A 21,107-nucleotide genomic window follows, 5' to 3' on the forward strand; every position below is an offset into this window, starting at 1 on the left:
AATTTCCTCTGAATACACTCCCACTGTGTTGATGAAACACACAGCTGTCCATACATTCGGAGCAGGCAGCCTCGTGTACCAGGGAAACAGGGTCACTTGTGTAGTCATCACTTCTTTCTCTTCAAGCTGTTTCAGTGGTTTTCTATATCTTTTCCTTCTGCTGAATATTTATATTGGATTTGATTATTATTACAGTAAGTAGTTACAAGTATGATTGATATTCAACAAATATTTGTAAAAAAGAATCGTGGTGCATTCAAAGGCATACAAAAGAACTTCAGTGCCATGGTTGATATATTATTTGACACTAAGTGTACATTTTGATGACCTCAGGTTTGACTTCAATGGAAAAACATATCATTCATTGCAGCATGGGAGTAACAGGAAACAGTGACTCAGGTCGTAGCTCAGCCTGAACACAGTACACAGAAACGAACAGCACATTCAGGTCTAATGGAGTTCCTGGAGCTGGAACAAGTGAGTTAAAAAGAAACGTCTGAAAAGGTTGCTGCCCAGACTGGAGTTTCTGCAGGACAAGAGTCAGTTTGTGAACAAAGGACTGATACCTGCATGAACTAGTTACTGTTAATATCACATACTGTCTTTGAGCATTGGTCTGACTTTTATGTGGCCCAAACAGAATTACATTCTCTTCTGCCTTTTTTTTCTCCCCACAGTCTCCATCAAAGCGGAGCTTGGACGGCATGCAAAGTTGTGAAATTTCTTCAGACAGTACTGATGATCCTCTTAGTAGCGGCATACGCACTCATCGGCAGCCTCGAATAGTAGTGATCGGCGCTGGCTTGGCAGGCCTCGCTGCAACTAAGGTCCTACTGCAAAACGGCTTCACAGATGTCACCGTTCTAGAGGCATCTGACCACATCGGTGGACGAGTTTGTAGCGTTCAGCACGGTGAGTGGGCGTGTCCCCATCTCTTTAAAGGAGAAATATCCTAGATATATACTGTTGCAACTCTTTTTTTTTCTAACTCAAAACTCCTAGATATATACTGCTGCAACTTTTTTTTCTAACTCAAACTATTCATTTGAATTTTCTTGCAGGAAAAGCAACTTTGGAGCTTGGAGCCACCTGGATCCATGGTGCCAATGGGAACCCAGTGTATCACCTGGCAGAGGAGAACAGGCTGCTGCAACACACCACAGATGAGGAGAGGAGTGTGGGACGCATCAGCCTGTACACCAAGAATGGCGTTCCTTACTACCAGACCAGTGGTGGGAAAAGGATTCCCAAGGACCTGGTGGAGGAGTTCAGTGACGTGTACAACAAGGTACAAACACAGTAACGGGATTGGGCCACAGCTGCAGCAGCTGAGTATTGGTTAAACAAACAAACATGCGATGGTGTCCAGAATCAGAATCTGAAACACTTGATTGATGCCCAGGGGGAAATGATTACTGTCAACAGTTTCTCATGTAGGAGCGTTCAATAATTATATTCAGACGTATATTCATCACCAGGGTAAATATATAGTTTTACTGTGTTTAGTGTAATGTACTCACATAGATGACTTCCTGTGGCGATCTGTAGCGCACCTTGGTGAAATAAGTCTATTGCTAAAGATGCCTTGCATACCGAATCATCTGTGCACGCGCACTTTCATCATTTCTAAGGGATAAACTCATGGCTACATTCCAGTGGTGGCCAGACCACAGAAGGAAGAAAGGAGCAGCGGCAGAAAGTTCACAGGAGTGACGTCTGCTCCGTACAGCTATACGACAGATCTCTAATCAACTACAACCTACAACCAACTGTAGGAGAAAGAGAAAATGCAAAGCAACAGAATAACATCATCAATAAATGCGTATTCTACAGAACACCTGCAGTTTGTTAAATGTTCCCTCTGGGCTGCAATGGAACAGAATGTTCTTGCATTGACTTTGGAATTTGTGGCCTATACAGTACATATATAATTTGGAATTTACTAACCTACTAAATGTAAGCGCAACTAAGAGAAAATGCAAAGCAACAGAATAACGTCATCAATAAATGCGTATTCATCTGCAGTTTGTTAAATGTTCCCTCTGGGCTGCAATGGAACAGAATGTTCTTGCATTGACTTTGGAATTTGTGGCCTATACAGTACATATATAATTTGGAATTTACTAACCTACTAAATGTAAGCGCAACTATTTAGGTTAATATGATTAAAAAATTGTATACAATAACTGGTTTTTACATTCTATTATTTGTATTGTTTTATTTTACTTCAATGTATATATTTTAATCTGTGCGCATTTTATATAATTTTTCATTGATTTCTTTTTAGCCCTAGTCCAGCACATCTCCTTTAAAAATGTCTTAGCTTCATGAATGTTCTATTTCTCATGTAATGTACTGACCCTTCAAACGAGCATCATTATTCAAACCCGTTGCCTGGAGGTGGTCCAGTGAATTGACCACTAAAGCGTGCTGACTTTAACAAACCATTTATCCAGCGCTCAGCTCTTCAGTACATCCTGTTATCCATCAACCAGGTCGGGGTTAACCCGTGTTACATGCTGTATATGGAATAAAGCTAGAGAAAAAAAAGAATGTGAACGTTAACTTGTCATGTGTGACTTCACAGGATTAGCTTTTCCCCTCATTCATTTGTCACTTTTAGACGCCAGCCACAGAACTCTGCCCTGAACTGAAATAAATGATTTCTTTGTTTCCTCTTTTTTTCCCCCCCCTGCTTGTACTTTCTCTTCTTCTTCTTCCACCTACATTTAGGTGTTTGAGTTGACTCAGGAATTTTTCCAGAACGGAAAGCCGGTTTGTCCTGAAAGCAAGAACAGTGTCGGCATCTTCACACGGAAGGAGATGTACGAAAGGCTCAATCTCAAGTTTGATGACAATGACAGTGGTGTCGCATTGCTCAAACGCTCCATGTTGCAACAGTACTTCAAGGTGTGTGTACGTGACACTGAAATGGACATGTTAGATTTTTGTAAAGTATTTTCTGTTATAATCAGCTTTACAGAGTAACCGACAATTAATACTGAAATGATTAGATTAGATTAACCTTTATGCATGAGTTTTATATGTCATTTATCTTTGTTCATACAAACTCTCCATCTATCTGTCCTGACTTGGCCCCCCTGTTCAATTTTAGGACCAATTGTGGCCAGCTAGTCAAAAAGTTTGCCCATGACTGGTCTAACCAAATTATGTTCCCATCTCAGGTGGAGAGTTGTGAAAGCAGCTCTGCCAGTATGGACGAGGTCTCTCTGAGTGAGTTTGGAGAGTGGGCGGAGATTCCGGGTGCACACTTTGTCATTCCTGACGGCTTCATGAAGATCGTCAAACTCCTGGCCCATGACATCCCGTCCAGCACCATCTGCCTTAACCAACCAGTTCGCTGCATCCACTGGAACGTCTCGGCGCAGCGTCAGGATGTGATCGTCGACACCGTCCAATACAACAACCACAATGCAAACAACTGCACCTGCCAGCCTGACCACAGACCTCACCGCCCTATTTACGTGGAGTGCGAAGACAAGGAGTGGATCGCCGCCGACCACGTCATCGTGACATCCTCTCTGGGCGTACTGAAGCAGAACCAGGAAACCATGTTCTCCCCGTCCCTACCTGACGACAAGAAGTTTGCCATTGAGAAGCTGGGCATCAGCACAACTGACAAGATCTTTCTAGAGTTTGAAGAGCCTTTCTGGAGCCCAGAGTGCAACAGTATCCAGTGTGTGTGGGAAGATGAGGCCGAGCTGGAGCAGCCAGTCTACCCTGAGGAGCTCTGGTACAAGAAGATCTGCAGCTTTGACGTCCTCTACCCCCCCGAGCGCTACGGCCACATGTTGAGTGGATGGATCTGTGGCCAGGAGGCGCTGTACATGGAGTGCTGCGACGACGAAACAGTGGCAGAGACCTGCACTGAGTTGCTTCGCCGGTTTACAGGTTAGTGTTGACATAAATGAACTGGACAGTACAGAAGTACTGGGTTACAGTAAATGTCAGCTGAACAGAAAGTGAGCAGAGCTTTTCAATTAAAAACACTGTTTCTGGTTTTCCAACATAAGGCTACTCAGTTTAAGTAGCACTTCCTCGCATTATTTTGAATGTTTCAATAGACACATTAACTCAACTCTTTTGCTTTTACACAATTCATGTCTTTTAAGGAGTTAGGGTTTCTTAAGGTTAAGGTTAGATTGTATGACAACGCCGTACGGTATGTTGAAATGACATCATTATGCAGCCCCCCCCGCCCCCATTTACATTCCCACTGACATATGTGACGATATTTATAGATTGTTTTTGCTTTTCACTCTGTTATTTGAGACGATTTATGTAATTGAAGTATGTCGTACTTCATCCATTTACTCACTGCGTGTTTATCCATCCACAGGGATTCCCGACATTCCAAAGCCCCGACGTGTCCTGCGCTCGTCATGGGGCAGCAATCCATACATCCTGGGCTCCTACTCCTTCACCAGCGTGGGCTCCAGTGGTGAGGACCGCGAGAGACTGGCCATGCCACTGCCCTATGCAAACAGCACCAAGGCTCCGGTATGAGAACATACTACAATAGGGACACAATGGCAATAAATGTCAGGAGTGGCAGGGAAGTAAATGAGGGTGGTGCAGTTCATATACAAGTAAACAAACAGTTGGGTTACAGTAGTTAGGTTGGGTGAGTGTGATTGAAGTTTGAATGTTCTCACCATGTGTGTGTGGGTTCTCTCCCGGTACCTGGTTAATTATTCACTCTTAACAGACCGCAGGCATGAATGTAAATGGTTGTTTGTCTCCAATGTGGCCATGGGAAAAGTCCAGTTTGTAGACAGTCCTTGCCCTGGGATTCGCACCAGTCACTTGTGACCCTGGAAGAATATAGTAGTGAAAAATAAAGGGAATAAAACAGTTAAGAATTCCCTGGACCTCATGACTTGGGTTTGAGTGAAAATCCAGACTGAAAATGTAGTGATCAGGGCCTAAACAGTTCAAACAAACCATGCCGTTAAAAATCTTTGTCAGTGGCGATCGACTCTGAAAGCTTTGGCTGCAGTGACCTCCTTCTCTATCAAACTGAAAGCAGTTAGTCAGAGGGAGAACAAACCAGGCCTTTCAAAGGGTTTCGTGTCCAACAGAACCCGAGCCTAAAGCTGTTACATAAGATGCACAGTTTCTTCTCCTGCCCTCCAGAGTAGAAACTGCTCAATTTTCTGATTCAACAAGTGTGCACCACACATCACCATTTGGACAAATTCAAATGAGACACAACATTACACGTTTGTGATGATTGGTAAAAATGTGACCACGCCGTAAACCGAAGGTCTCGACGCTCGACAAAGAGACAATGTATTTCGCCTAAATCTCGATAAGAATGTTTCACCGTGTTACAAACAAAAGAGTTTTTACTGTTTTTTTTTATCTCTTGCGTCTGTAGGAAAGACTGGATTTTTTTTCAAACTACTTTGACCAAACAGAAGAACCTGCTCTTAGGAAAACAGTTTGGCATTTTACTAATGCTGCCTCATTAAGGCAACACTGCTGCTTAAAATTACTTAAGTTTAAGTGATTTCCATGAATTAGATTAGAAGATATGTTGTTTTAATTGCATAGAATTAGCTGTAATTGTATTTACAGTAGGAGTAGAGCTACTTTATGGATGGCACTTTGTTGAATCGCTGTGGTTTTTCTTTCTCCTCATATTAGCACACACTCAATTTGGGCCAAACTGAAGTCTTTCTTATATTCTCCCTCATTATAAATCAATGAACTGAAGTCTTTCTTATATTCTCCCTCATGATAAATCAATGAAAATAAGAACTGTAACATCTAAAATCACAAACTGATGTTGCTAAATGTACATATTTTAATGTACCTTTGGTGAAAATACTACACTCTGAGTTGTTTACAATCCCTGAAGCACTGTGAGAGCATGTGGCTAATGTGACAGTGTCATCACTTCCATGTCACACCCCAGCTCCGGCAGAGTAAATACAGCTGGTGTCAGGGGGTAAGGAAGGCTGACTCCTGGCCCACAGTCTCAATCATGCAACCTGACGCCATCTGGGTGAAGAGGGGAGACTGGGGGGGACGGATTTTGGGGAGGGGGGTGTGAGTTGAGGTGGTGTTATGCTCACTTGACACCTCTGAAGGAACAGCACGACCCCTCTGCTGCTGGCCTTCAATCCTGTCAAACAGACAGTGTTCAGCCTCCAGGAAAACCAGTGCAGGCTGCTGCATGTGGAGCGCTAACAAGAGAAACAGTGATGGAAATAGAAGAAAGACATTTGAGCACAATAGGCCAAAAATAAAAATATGTCACGCAGGCATTGATGGATCTTGTTTTTAACCTGAGTTTTGCTTCATCCTCAGCCTCTGCAGGTCCTGTTTGCTGGAGAGGCCACACACAGAAAATACTATTCCACTACCCATGGTGCTTTGCTGTCAGGCGAGAGAGAAGCCACACGCCTGGTAGAGATGTACCAGGACCTGCACAGAGCTCAAACCACTAAGCCTAACATGTGATTCAGAACAGACCTCTGATTTACCATCAAGTGCGATGATAATTAACCTAGAAATAATGTTAAACTGCAGATTTTAATTTTAATCTTGATGATTTATCTTATACTGCCAAAAGTACTGGGCATTGTTATATTTAAAAAAAAAAAGTATTGTACTGTAGATGAAGTTAATCTAAACTACGTATATGGAACGTACAGTTCTTGAGGTGCCAATGATGCTGTGATTTCATGTCAGTCTTTTACACTTATGATGTTTTTTTTTCAATCACTTATTTAATGTTTATTACAATTGCTATAATTTAACTTGTTTTCATAAGTGCCTTCCTGTAACTTTACAACTTTACATTCTCAAAGTTTTAACAAAAATAAATGCATATCCTCAACAATCATCCTGGAACACACGGTCTATTTTACTATATTTCTATATTTGTTTTTGAAGAAGAAGAATCCTAAAACAAAAGTTTCTCATCAGCAAACCAGAGTTTCATGAAGATATGAAAAGCAAAAACAAATTTCCAATTCACAGTACGAGTGATTCCACATGATGTAAAAAAAAGACAAAAAAACCAAAACAGAACATTGCCACTGATGCTGTGCCAAAATGACAGACGGTGCTGAAACAGACCAGGATTTAGTTTCCACCTCTATTGGGCAACAATTTTAATCCTCTTTATCAGGTAGAAACAGAATCCGACCATGAAAAAAAAAACAGACCAATGGGAAAAAAGGGGGCGGGGTCACTAGGGGTCTCCAGTATCAGGTGGAGACCCTGCTGGCTAAGAACTGTCCATCTGTATTTGTTTCCCTTTGGGAGAAAATTAATTTTCTACTAATTTAAACATGACCTGAATTTCAATACCTTTGTGTTTTCCGATGTGTTCTATTAAAGCGAGCTCCTGCAGCACCAGGAGGTTTATTATTAATTTATTATTGTGCACTGTAAAACAGGCCCAAGTCTGTGTACTGGACTATGGCAGGCAGTAACGGTCAGAGTACGATCTACACAAACGGAAACTAATCTGACACCAGCATGAACTTTGGTATATTTGATGAAAATGTTAAACTGTAGTTAAAGTACGTTCATAATGAGCACATTTGTAGCTACATTTGTAGATTTAGTAACAGATCTAAATTTCATCCATTAATTTACAACAAGCTCAGTCCTAAAGGAAAACTCCTTCTCTATTATTTTTGTTTGTTTTTATTCTAATCTACTTCCGAGCCACAAACCTCTCTTTGCCTATGGGATTTTGAGAGATTTGCATTGTGGGTAATCTTACAAAACAATGTAAAAAAAAGGCAAGCTGGACCTGAGGCAGTTGGTGTGTTCACAGTGAGGTGATTTGAATGGAAGTCTTTGGGTTTATCCAAACCGTCCAGGGTGTGGCGTCAGTGTGACACCAGCTCCAGTTCCAGTCCAGCAACCCTGGAAAAAAAAGGAATAAAGTGGAAGAAGATGAATGAATGAATGAATGAGTGAACAAGTGGTCAGAGCCGATGATTCATTTCGAGCACACGCTCTAAATCTTCCTTTTTTTGGTGCATATGATGTTGTATTTGACTGAATCAACTTTGACTCAGATGTGACTTCACCTCAGCTTTCAGTGAAGTTGATTCATCAAATTTGTTGGAATGAGGAACAATGTGACTCATTGGGCTCCAGTGCTGACGTCCTCCTCCTCTTCCTCCCCCTCCTTCTTCCTCACTCACACATTTACAGAGCACGAAGGGGAAAGATGGGGACAAAGTCCTGGCCAGATTCCCAGAGTGCAGCACAAGTCAGGAACACGTGAGGCTGCAGCGGGGACTGAGGAAAGGTCTTCTGGGAGGTTGGGAACAGAATGCTGATGAATGAGAAAACACTGATTATGAGGATGGAAAAGGAGAATATATATATATATATATAAAAGTATATATGTACATGTATACATACATAAATACAATTAATATAATATATAATAATAAAAAATAAAACTGAGTGACTCCTTACCGTCCTAGTAGGGACACTTTTCACCCCAAGCCTGGTATATTGATCTGAAACTGTTAGGTCTGTTAGGTTAGTGTACAGTTGGCTTCACTCCAACATTTGCATGTGTTTTCAACTATGAAGAAAAACAACATGCAAACTCCGAACTAACAGACGAGGAGACTGAGCTAGGACACTACCTAGGACACTACCTTGTCACCTTTGTCCTGTCGACAACAGTCCTCACCGCTGGGCTGATTTAAAAAAACAAAAACAACAACAAAACAATTATGCACCGAATGTTTAAAAACCACTTGTGCCAATTAGATTCATTTAAATCAATTTTATTGATGACAACAAATGGGTGAAAATAAGTAGCAAAGAATTTCCATTAATTGCAGTCAAGGCTGTTCATCTTCGGGGATGTCGTCATTTTGTTGTAACCAGGATGAAGCTTCAACAACACATATATGTAAGGATGGTCATCGAAGATGAGAAGATGACAGACTGCACATGTAGTCACCCAGGTCAGGGTTGAGGTAATGTATATGAATGGACTGAAGTCAAACCATTCATAAACAACAGATGTAGAACCAACCAATCAAGTTGTGCAAATGAAACGCAGCGTTTCACGAGGAGCGGTGCTTCAGACTGAGTCAATAAATTAATAAGAAAGTCACATGATCCCGCACGAGGGGGGCCCGGGCAGAGATTAGAAACGCATGTGAAAACATGCCAAGATCCCCGGCTCCAGAGTTCACACAGGATCTGAAACCTCTCCAGCAGGTCCATGTTCACAACACAGCCGAGGTGTTACTGTTAGGAGCAACATCACGCATGAATAAATAACAGATACGAGGCCGAGAACAAGGTCATACTGACGGAGAACTTCCAAAAAAAAACAAAACAAAAAAAAACTCAGTATTTGTAAGTTACCAGTTAAGGTGGTAAACACAGTATACACTCAGTGGCCACTTCATTAGGGAGAGTATGTGAATACCGGGTTAGATCTTCTGCTGGCTGCACATCCATGCAGTGGTTTGGTGAGATGTTGTCGTCAAGGTAGTGGTTTTAAGTGCACTGTTATGCTCGTGGAGTAGCCGTCAGGTGATGTCACAGAAGGTGTCACCAACAATTCTCAGGCAGGTCGAGGCATTTGACCATGTCCAGTTTGTACCAAAGAATCCAAAGTGGGCCAAGAAAAAACTCCTTCTGGACGTGGACTGTGGGCCTGAAACAGGAAATAGGATGGATGACCGCAGTGATCCACCTTCTGGACGTGGACTGTGGGCCTGAAGCAGGAAATAGGATGGACCGCAGTGATCCTGACTCTTTAGATGATTAGGTTCTTTTTTGTCATTCTTCTACTGTCCAATCACAGTGCAGCCTGTGTGCACTCCACCCTTAGTGTTGTTTCCTTTCACTGACTCCAGACTTTGGTCGTTTCTTCTTCTTCTTCTTCTTCAGCTTCCTTCTTTGGTGTCAACCAGGAACCTCTGCTTCATATACAGATATATTTTTTGGTGTGATGAAAGGTCTGACTGAATCAGTAGTTTTTGAAATAGTCAAACCAGCGTCTCAGCCCCGGTTTAAGAGCCCTGGGATCACCTTTCTTGCGGCCTTGTTGGAGCATCAGCTGGTCGTCATGACAACGTCTTCGCTTTTAACTTCAATGTGGATTTGATGTTCATTTGAAGATGGTTTGGACTGAGTTACACCTAATGAAGTGACTAATAAGTGTATGTCACTGATACGTTCTCCAAAAATCACACCCTTGAAAAATCTTAACGTTGAGGTGTAAAGTTAATTTTTCCTACTTCACCAGTAGATGTCGCCAGGTATCCCGCTCACAGAATAAAAGTATCGATGACCGACAGGGCCGATAAAAGTGTTCAGGAAAAAAGTGCATATTTTGTCAAATACTGAGAAATAGCGAAACATTAAAAACAACACTTTCATAATAAACATCTGAATTATTCTTTTTCTTTTTTCTCACTAGTGCAACAACAGACGGCGTCAAATAAAGAGAAACATTATAAACCTGCAGGCATTCAAAGCTCTTTTAAACATCTAGTATTTTCTTGCCACAGTAGCAGAACAGTTAAGAAGGCAACTGAATGATTGATGCTTGAACACAAACATGCCAACATTATACACATAGCTCTTTTTTTATATAGAAATAAATAGCTGAATAATCATCTTTATCCTCTTAAATAATTTCCATCTCTATATGACTCAAATGCACAGTTAATATAAAGGATCTAGTACACAACTTCAATGTTCAACACTACTGGTATACATAATATAATTCTCTATAATTCCTTCATTCACCTTTGGAGAAAGAAAAACAGCCGACAGACGGAAGTTCTGCAAACTTCCACTGTGTCCACTTATATTAATGACCTTTATAATATATGTATATATATATATATACTCAAATATATATATACATATATAACATCAAATGTTGGTCCTCTTTTTTCTTATTTTTACAAACATGTACAGAGTAGCTGAGAGCGAAGGCAGGATTGTCTATAACTTAAAATCAACAAGTGCTTCTAGTCTTATTTGTTTTTACACCTTTGCCACTGTCCCCCGGGGATTTTTTTTCCCCCCCCCCCCACGTGTAGAGTAATACAAATAATAATAATAATAATAATGTGCTGAACAGGAGCAGGACAGGGAAATGCTCGACCACCACTGTTTTCAAGTATCATCCTCGAACATTTCTATGAAAACTCATTCATCTCCAGCGACTGCTCCCAGACTGGGAGCTGACGTGACAACCAGCCGCTCAGTATTCATGGAAACGTCACCTCACTCAGATGCACCGCGCTCTCATGAATTCTGATTTGTGGTGAATAAACAGTTGAGGTGTGCAGGGTAACATGAGCCACTTGTTAACATGTCCCCGGACAGCAGAGGTCATCCTGTCCCTGCTGCGTCCTTCATTTCACAAACACTGTGCATGATTTCTGAGGGTCTGCTTTTAAAGGAGCACTCTGACTATTTAGCACTGCATTTTCAAAAGGGAACACTGAGATTTAAAGGTAGAGTACGCAGGAGAGACTCGAAAAATTAACCAGGTTTACCAATTTAGTGCCTATCATTGGGCTGCGTATTAACTGCAGGTAATTCTGCTGATAGTGACCAAGGAGGTGGCAGTATTGCAAATCATAAGCAAAAGCATAAGCGTTTGTGCTGCCAAAAGCTAAATTAAACCACAAGTTTCCACAAGGTTAGTACAGTAATTGGACCTGTTCTACTGTAGTTAACAACTCGGTCAGAAACATCTATCAAGATATTCATATATGCAGTAAACAAGCACAAAATAGCCAAAAATAAAATAGTTTTTCTTATCCAAAAATTATTAGACTAAATTAGAAGTTACATTTCATAGTATTATATTTATTTTAAACATGGATGTACCAGCACACTGAACCAAACTGGACCAAGTTATTCCTAGTAGATTTTTAGCACCCTCTGCAGGAGTGAACCAAACTGGACCAAGTTATTCCTAATAGATTTTTAGCACCCTCTGTAGGAGGTAAAGGTAAAGAAAACTGCAGCATCTGTTTTTAGAAAACAACAAATGCAAATTTCTGCATACTTTACCTTTAAAATCTTGTTTACTACATACTTAATGTTTTGTTTTTTGTCAGTATTGACAAAGCTACCAGCGGTCACAGATGACGGGGGTACGACTCCAAACAGTAAAGGTCAGCACACTGTGATTCAGCACGTAAGTATTGCTGCTTATACATCTTGTTCATTCCTGCATTGTACGTCAAACTCAGTTGTTGTGCTAATTTAATTTAAAGCTGACAGTGGAAAGAATAGTTGAATGAGTTAAATGTTTTTGGTTTTTTTTAGTTTCCAGTGTCACTTCAGATTCCTTGGGCCAAATGAGGGCTGTGTAGGTGCCTAAAAGCACCAGCAGAGGGAGCCAAAGAACATGTACCGATAAACACACATACGAATGGTACAAAAGCTCCAACTGGACAACGAATGGCACTGTTCAGGTTATAGAGTATGAAAACAAAATTATTATAAATAAACAGTGTAACTTTGAGTTCAACCTCAGCGTCAGTTCGAGCTTCCTGCTTCCGTCGGGCTTTTGATCTTTCCCTGTTAATGGCACATTGGAGATGACGCTCACATGACAACACACACACACACACACACACACACACACCGTTTCAAGTGGCACTAGGTTTTTCTGGAAGAGGTGAACGACGGACACGTCCCCAGTGCTGCATCTGACTCTTTCAGACACATGACACAACGGTGCGTCCAATTCTGTGATATAAACCTGGACACATGGAAGCTGAGGGTTGTAGAAGAGACGGGACGCATCTGTGACTTGTCCGGGTCTGTATTCTTGCTTTTCAACCCACTTTCCTGCGCTACGTTTGCAAATGATGCAGCATGTTTGGAAGCGGTGACCAGCCGTCCACGGTTACATCTCACTGTACGGTTGTGCAGGACAGGCTGTTCCAACGCCGATTATTCTCAGCTCGTGTATTTACTCCCAACATAAAACTCCGGCGTCAAGACCCGTGCCCACAAAAAGCAGGTTTGATTCCCTACGCCAGCCACTTGTCACCATTATATGCGTTGCTGAAACTCTACTGGGGTTCTGAGGACCAAGCGTTTGACAGATGCAGGCTGTTGGTGTCAGAGCTGTTTGGCTGACGTCAGGTGTCGGAGGAAACGGTGTTCTGGCCTTGTGCAATGACCCGATGCATCTTTGTTGGTAAAAGAGAACAGGGTTGAAGAAAAACATCATGTCTGGGGTTTTTTTTTTTTTGAGTCTGTTGAAATCTGTTGATTTCTCAGGTACACGGTCAGGGTTGGTAAATACATTTCTGATTATTTTTCTGTTTTTAATTTAGACTTGATGAGTATGCAGATTGAGTTCTGGTCCTGGTTCATTATCGTGGCCGCCTGGTTTATGTATGCCGCCCCCAACTTTCTGAGCTGAAACAAAAAACCCAGCTGGACTGTTTTTTAAGAGTCTAAATGATCCAAGATGGCAGCTCACCGCGACGTCAAGAGTCTGGACCAAAGACGTTAGCAGATACTGTCTGCTTTCACGTGCAGGATTTTGGAGAAACCAGGTCTCTTTTTCAGAGCCTGTAAGAAAAGACGAGAAAAATGTGAGTTTAATTGAATGTTTTTGCATTTCCCTGAAAAGAAAACACCAACATGTCAGGCTGGGCGTGGAGAACCCCTACGTGGGCAGATGTAGTCTGAGGTATAGCTGCGTTTCAAGATAAAGACGCTACAGTCGGTAGCAACACAGGCAGAGTTTTACCAACCCGGGAAAACACCGGCAGTTAATTCACGATCGATGTGTAGACTCGCTCTAAGGTAGAGATAAAAATATACATTTAAATCCTCACAGTTACCTAACTGCTGTGAGACACTGAGAACTGAGTCCTGTAGTGACTCAACAAAACAAACATCAGGCCCTGCAGTGTTTTTTATTTTAATCTTCTGTTTGTTTGGTCATCTCAGAGAATGACCTGAGCCCCTGCTGGAGTGAGAGTGAAGCAGCAGCAGCAGCAGCAGCAGCAGCAGCAGCAGCAGCAGCAGAGTTTCCATCCGCTTCTACAGGGACTTTAAAAGTGAGTCATGTTCACAGCGTGAACGCTGAATAAAAATAAATGCTTAAACTTAAACTCTTTGTAACAATGAGCTCAGCCGTTAGTCACGTAAATATTCTAGAGCAGAAACTCAGAGGATCCGCAGCCTAAAAATAATAATAATAAAAAAAATCAGATACTGGCAGAGAAGTGATGGTGATTAACCGGGCTGCAGCGCTGAGCTGACTGGACATGGATTAATCACCTAATCAATCAGTTACTAATGAGTCAACGGTTACATTATTTTTATTATTTTTTCCCCCATTAAGATTGTTAAATGGCTGGTGAACTATATAAAACATAGAACTATTATATGTGATCGCCAATAGGAGGACAGATTTATGTGATTTTGGTCTTAACACAACAATATAAATGTAAGGTCAGAGGTCAAAAGGTCAGAGTTCCCTCCCATGTTTGTTGTTTTAAATTTCGGTGTGACCGAGTGTGACTTCACCTGCAGCTTGTTCACCATCTCATCAAACAGTTTTCTGGCTTCAGGACTGTTGGGGTCTTCAAAGTAGTCCTCGATACCGATCTGAACCACGATGGACTTCAGGTTACGACAAACACCTGCAGGAGTGGAGGGAGAACCAGTGGGAATTCACTTCAAATAAAATTTAAAAAATGCGAATCAGTGTTGACAGTTGAGTCCACCCACTGTTAAAGTGGAGCAAGGCTTTCGGGGTGACTGGTGTTGACGTCAGCACCAGCATCTCCAGACCCTTCAGACCTTCTCTGCAAACCTCTGCTGCCACCTCCTGGTTGATTTCACTCACATGGTCCAACTCCAGCACCTGCAGACGCATGCAGTTCCTCGCTGGGGTTTTTTAATCACGAGAGGAAATAAAGAGTCAAGTCGTTAGACATGAAGAATAATAATAATTTTGAGTCAAGTCGTTAGACATGAAGAATAACAATAATTAAAAAAAAAAATCCAAAACAACATTTTACTCATTAACATTTTACAGCTCGTTAAAAAGACGATTTTGTTAAACTAAATATATCAATTTTTTTTTGCTGTTTTTATGAGGTTATCTTTCTTTAAGCAAAGAAACAGTGCTGTCGATACAGCTCGTTAAAAAGACGATTTTGTTGAACTAAATATATCAATTATTTTTGCTGTTTTTATGAGGTTATTTTTTCTTCAAGCAAAGAAACAGTGCTGTCACATCTTCCATAATAATTTATTTTAACAAATTAACAAAAATTTACCCAGTGAGGCCAAACCCTGTATGCCACATCCAGCTCCTCCCACACCAAGGGCACGAAGGTGCGGCCAACATCTACCAATAGTCTGCAGACATCTGTTACTGAACCGTGCCGGCTGTTGACTGAAAGAACGGAAACAGAGAAAAGGAAAAAAGAAAAAAAAAATAACTGCTTTATATTATTTATATAGTTATAGAACACAAGGGGGCAACATTCAGCCTCAAGGCCAGACCCAGTCCTCTTACCAGCTTCATCTGTTCCCCTGTCAAAGTTACAGTACAAACTCCCCCCAACAGATTTAAAAATCGATAAAAGACAGCATTTTGAAGTCGCTCAGAAAAAATCTGTTGCTATTTTGCAGCGAAATGTGTGATTTATAAATGTTTTGGAGTAAAACATTTTGGTACCTTTGGTTGTGAACCACCTTATCAGCTTTACTGAAAACTACAGCACAAATCAAACCAACTCTGATTCGATCCAAGGTCAAGCACACGACAGACACAGAGAAAAATGGGAACAGGAAATGAACAGCATCTACAACAGGAAATGGCTAGATTTTCACTGAGGCTTGTAGTACTGTAGTACTTCAGTGTGTATTTCCCTTCTGGTCTTGTCTAAAACTGTCACACCACATGCTGTGTTGTAGAGATGCGATTTATCCCTAGTGCGTTACCAAGGGTGTAGAGGCGCCACCTGTAGGGAGATGATATCCCTACAACCTGCTCCGAGAGCCCAGATCACCTCCTGGCCCACAGGGTCTGTGGCACTTCTGGAATAAAACAAATAATAGATGAAATAAACCTACGTGAAAACTGAATTCTTCAATAATAATAAAAAAAGAATCTGCATTTTAATTCTAAAACAGCTGACAACTCTGTCAGTTCTCCACCTGTAGGTGACCGCCTGCAGGGCTCGGCAGTAGCAGCTCGCCAGCCAGAGCGAGCGGTCGGTCAGCAGGTTGGGGCAGTGTGAAATCTTCAGTATCAGCAGGTTGCTTCCTGTGGCCTTTAAGAGCGCCTCCAGACCCTCCTCCAGGCAGCCACTTAGAGGGAGATGTGAGAGAAGGTCAGAGGAAAAGTACAGTAATTCTCCTGTCCTTCCTTAAAGCACTTTAGAGCAGAGAACAAAATGTCCCTGTTCCAGGTCCGTGGCCCGTGTAGTGTATGCACAAAAAATAATAGAAAACCATCTTTGAGCTCAAACATACGCTGTCCCTCCAAGTGCAGGAAGTACGACAATCTTCAGGACCTCTCTGTCTCTTGGTCTAAACCTGTCTTATGTCTGGACATTTCATTCCATTTGTTCCTTTACTTGTTGTTACTCATCCAGATCAATTGGAATATATGAAATAAGTGAAGGGCAACTCTGTCTCATACGGATGTGCTGAACTATTTTTATCAAGAGAGAGAAATAAAAAAAAGGTCAACAGAAAATACAGCAAATTCCACATAAAAGTAAAGTAAAAGTAAAGGTGATAAAAAAAGTGAGAAACTTTAGAACTTCAAAGCACAGATTAAACTGACCAAAAAATAAAAGAGCACAAAATATGGAAAAAGTTTTTTAAATATAAGACCAAAAATATTTTAAATTTATACAAAAAAAATTAAAAGAAAAAATTAAACAAAGCATACAACTAGCCAAAAAGGTTCAGTTAACATCAAAATCAAATATCGACAGCCGGTCATAAAATTGTCTGGACATGAGCTGAAAAGTAAAATAAAATATTTCTACCCTGCTGGTGAACCACTGAAACTACAGTCAGATTCATTGGCGTCTCACCGTGTGCTTTTGAGATAATCCTCCTTGCTTTCCTTCTTGCCTCGTTGTCTGGGTTTGAGATTTTGCAGAATGAGCGAGTGCGTCTGCGTGCACCACTGAGACAGGGTGCAGAGAAACTGAGGCAGAAACACAGGGTCAGGAGAAGGACAACAGTGAATGGACCGCATGCTACTGAGCTGGGGGAGAGAGGGGGCGGGGTGGAGGGGGGTGTTCACCTTGGAAGAAATGCGAGCGTTCTCCAGGAGCACTCTGGTCCACACAGCCGGGTGACGGGCCACAAACTTCCAGTCGCGGCAGACCTCCGCGGCCCTCAGCAGGGTTTTGGTGTCCAGGTAGGTGAAGATACAGAAGAGAGCTGCACGCATCTTCAGGATCTCTGGACTGATCACCTCGTTCGATTTGGACGGGCTCTTTTCATGACGACATGGTTTACTGTAGCCTTCTGAACATCCTGGGGATGAAAAAAAACAAAAAACAACTTTATCACTTTACAGCAGACATAGTCAAACTATGGTTCGTGGACCAGATAAGACACAATGGGCCCATGAAATATTGGTACCAATTTGTCCAACTGTGGTTCCATAGTGTAGTGGTTGTTATGCCTGCCTTACACGCAGAAGGTCCAGGGCTTAAGCCCCCGAGGAACCACATGATGAATTGCGCCTCCCCTGGCAGCTTGTCTGAGTTGCAGAAACTCCCAGTTTGAATTTTCCCCGTTGTGAGACGAATAAACATTTAAAAACATTTTACTATAAACATATCAGTAGGTATGATATCAGAAGTTACCATATCAGGACGTTCTGAACCTTTTCATTCATGTCTGTCTGTTGCAGATATTGTTTCCCAGCACAGTGAACAGATTGGCCACACGGTGTCACCAACAGAGAAGCGTTAGCTGACGACCGTGATCAGTCTGAAGCCACTTTTCTACCCTTAGCTAGAGCTGCTCCTCCATGACTCATCTTTAGCCTTGGACGGCGTCTGCACGATGCCATCAGGGCTATGAACCATCGTCTAGTTCTCTCCTTCACTTTCTCTCACACGCCACCTACGCTCAAGACTGCAAAATGAACTAAAGAAGCCAAGTTGTGTGAAAACTGTGCGCCTGTTGATACGTTCCATCTGATAGAGCCTGGCACTGAGTCAGCCAATAAGGAGATCGACGTCAGAGCCTGAGAACCAGCAGTAACATGTCGGGTGTTACGTGAGGAAAGGTTGAGAAAACGGGTTAGTTATAGCAGATACGGTGTGAATGTGACACAGGGCTCTGGCCCAGTTACACCAACAGCAGGTGGAGGAAATAAGGAGAGCGACAGCAGCAGTGCGTTTAGGGAATTTGGCAGAGCAGGAAGTTAACAGACAGACGTGCAATCTGTGGTGGAGCGAAAGAAAAGAGTGGCCGTCTACGTCGGCTCGAGGCTGTTGAAGTGTCGGCCGGAGAACGGCGTGACATGAGGCAACGCAGGGAAAATGACAGTACGGTACTGTACGGTATGTCAGGAGAGATAGGACGCTGGTTCTCAAACTATGGGGCGTGTGCCAATGGTGGTACCTGACCCAAGTCTCTGTAATATAACATACACTAACAGTATAGAAGTAGGCAATATATCTGTAACAGTACAGTATGTACACTGTGTATTTGTACATAAACTATTGTAGTTATCTGTGTTTAAATACTACACTGTATAAACGACACTATAATACTATAATAGTAATAATAGCTGTGGCCTCTTCCTCCTCAGTCCTCCATCAGCTCCACTCTCCTGTTCCTCAGTCAGAGCTCCAGTGTCTACACCTCCATCTGACCTGAATCCAGGCAGTCGAGTCACAGCTGTTAAAAACACACTCTGATCCAGTGAATCCTGGCGTCAGTGCGTCTAAACCACCGACGGACGACAGTCCAGGACGTTCAGTTTGAGGAGTTGAACCCTTGAGTTCCTTACCTACGTTTGGTCGGTATCCTGCCCTGCCGTGGTGGTGATAAGGCGGGGCAGACTGCTGGACCTCGGCCACGGCTCTCCTCTCCTGCTCCCACATCTCCACCTCAGACTCCGTTGTCCTGGAGCCCACGTCCGACACGTCCCCCTCCTCCCCCTCAGTGCTGTTGCGGTAAGGCCGCCGCTGCCAGTTTTGGATGGCCTGTTTTCGGAGGCCCCAGTTTCTCGAGCCACATCCAGGCGAGCGCTCGTAGCCGCCCTCGCTGAGCCGACACTGCATGTGGTAGTACTGAGCCTCGGGGCAGTCGTCCATGGGATGCATCTCCACACTGTCACTGTCGTAACCGCCAGATCCCTGGGACACGGACTTGATCCTCCCTGACGCCCTGCAGCAGACGGAGGAACCCAGTAAAACAAACAGCTGTACTCTGTTATTTGTTTATCTATTTTTTTTTTAAATTATTTCCTGATATCTGATTTTTTTCTTGAAGAAATATTTAATTATAATTATTTTTAATTTTTTTTTTTTTTGCTATAAATTATATGAATTGTGTCCAAATCTTAAAAAACACCAGAAACATCTTGAGGTTTGAAAAACCCACTGAGTTGTTTGGTTGAAGGAGAGCAGATGGGTTTCAGAGCCTTTGTTTGTATGTACTGTAATAGTACTTAGGGAATAATAATAAAAAAAAATACACCGGGCTAATGAGTAGTTGCACATATGAGTGTCTGAAAAAGTAGGACACTTCTGTCTTTCTTCTCGCTGCTCAAACCTTTTCCCTCATCGTGGATTCGGAGCCAAATGGAATAAAAAGTAAAAGGAAACTGCAGAAAAGTCCTGAAGCCAAGATTTACAGATGATCAGACGGAAAAACCAAAAGAACGTTAACCCAAAGATGTTGAGTCGTTCAAACCCAAAAAAAATATTTTTTAAAGGTTTTTTTTACCAACGTCAAACTCCTCTGTATCATCTGATAATGTTTAAATATCCACTGATGACAACATGTCAATAAAATGATTCCATTCAATCTTCAACTTCAATGTTGACACTGAAACTTTAAGGAAGTGAAATTATTTAGACATCTTGAGGTTTGAATGAACACAGTTCTAGTGTAAAGTTTGAAGACTCACTCTGTCTCTAGGTGTGTGTGTGCGTGTTCGTGTGTGTGTGTGTGTGTGTATATTTTCTACCAGCCGTGACTCAGCGGGGAAGACCTGATGGCTGAGCTGTGACGTCACATGAGAAAACACAGTCACACACCAACTGGGGATGACAGTTGTGTTACTCAGAATATTCCGGAGCTGCCATGTGTCAGGAATCACCAGCAGAGAGACAGAAATAGAGCTGTCGCAACCTGAGGTCCAATCTGGGACTCAGAGCCGTCAACTACTGCATTACACACGTGATCATGTTGATTAAATAGAATTAATGAATGATGGTGGATGGCTGTGGTTCTCAACCTGTGGTTCTCAACCTGCGGTTCTCAACCTGTGGTTCACAAAATTTTCCTCCGTTGCCCCTCTTCTGTAGCTAGGATTATTGTACAGCCTCCTCACCTCCTCCTCCATATCTACACAGTTTGGCCCTTCGTCATCACCGCAATTACTCCGTGCCCCCTGGTGGGGCCTAAGAGGAACAGCAGAGCAGCCAATGACTTTAAATTGAAGATTGAAAAAACTGTATCTACTGTGTAATAAAAACACATTAGCATCGATTAAGTTCTTGTCAACAACTTAAGCAAAAACCACACCATAAAAAGAAAATATGACAAAGTGGCTAAATGGGTTTAATATGAGTTAAAAAATGTACAAAATTGTATTAAAGTTTGTAGCACAAGCAAATAAAGCAGTGACAGAAATAAACACAATTAAACAAAATTTTTTATATAATAATATTTTCCAGTAATACATTACTCTGAACCATGTGGATGAAATCTTGTTCTTACATTTACATTTCTCCAGTTTCAGTTTAAAGAGAACCAAGAATGAACAGAACATTAAAGAAATAAGAAGGGTCCAAAGCACTGCAGCCAGTATCTCACCTTTCACTGCACCAAAAGTGTGTGATTCCGGGTGAACTGTG

General features: G+C 42.0%; 2 protein-coding genes and 1 long non-coding RNA gene across 3 annotated transcripts in view; 1 reads left to right on the forward strand and 2 right to left on the reverse strand.

Moving 5' to 3' along the window:
* The window catches only part of smox (spermine oxidase), a 9,940-nt gene extending 3,075 nt beyond the window's left edge, over positions 1 to 6,865 (forward strand). The window contains exons 2-7 of the mRNA XM_008316726.3: positions 678 to 912; positions 1,062 to 1,288; positions 2,734 to 2,910; positions 3,186 to 3,912; positions 4,361 to 4,521; positions 6,337 to 6,865. Coding sequence (XP_008314948.1) covers positions 705 to 912; positions 1,062 to 1,288; positions 2,734 to 2,910; positions 3,186 to 3,912; positions 4,361 to 4,521; positions 6,337 to 6,489 — 1,653 coding nt within the window. The 5' untranslated portion in view covers positions 678 to 704 and the 3' untranslated portion in view covers positions 6,490 to 6,865. The remainder of the gene's footprint in view (positions 1 to 677; positions 913 to 1,061; positions 1,289 to 2,733; positions 2,911 to 3,185; positions 3,913 to 4,360; positions 4,522 to 6,336) is intronic.
* Positions 6,746 to 8,303, reverse strand: LOC112487506 (uncharacterized). The gene is made up of 2 exons (XR_003050654.1): positions 8,079 to 8,303; positions 6,746 to 7,911 (listed from the first exon to the last, which is right to left on the reverse strand). It is a non-coding gene; the product is annotated as an uncharacterized LOC112487506 (long non-coding RNA).
* A 4,940-nt stretch (positions 8,304 to 13,243) lies between these two features.
* Positions 13,244 to 21,107, reverse strand: part of fbxo41 (F-box protein 41) — a 26,947-nt gene continuing 19,083 nt past the window's right edge. Inside the window, exons 6-14 of the mRNA XM_025058795.1 lie at positions 19,031 to 19,429; positions 17,303 to 17,538; positions 17,088 to 17,203; positions 16,198 to 16,350; positions 15,982 to 16,077; positions 15,312 to 15,430; positions 14,758 to 14,916; positions 14,554 to 14,669; positions 13,244 to 13,587 (exon numbers count right to left, since the gene is read on the reverse strand). Of these exons, the coding sequence (XP_024914563.1) occupies positions 13,525 to 13,587; positions 14,554 to 14,669; positions 14,758 to 14,916; positions 15,312 to 15,430; positions 15,982 to 16,077; positions 16,198 to 16,350; positions 17,088 to 17,203; positions 17,303 to 17,538; positions 19,031 to 19,429 (1,457 nt within the window). The 3' untranslated portion in view covers positions 13,244 to 13,524. The remainder of the gene's footprint in view (positions 13,588 to 14,553; positions 14,670 to 14,757; positions 14,917 to 15,311; positions 15,431 to 15,981; positions 16,078 to 16,197; positions 16,351 to 17,087; positions 17,204 to 17,302; positions 17,539 to 19,030; positions 19,430 to 21,107) is intronic.

Source organism: Cynoglossus semilaevis, chromosome 9 (genome assembly GCF_000523025.1).
Source record: "Cynoglossus semilaevis isolate Cse_v1.0 chromosome 9, Cse_v1.0, whole genome shotgun sequence".
NCBI classification, from domain to species: Eukaryota; Metazoa; Chordata; class Actinopteri; order Pleuronectiformes; family Cynoglossidae; genus Cynoglossus; species Cynoglossus semilaevis.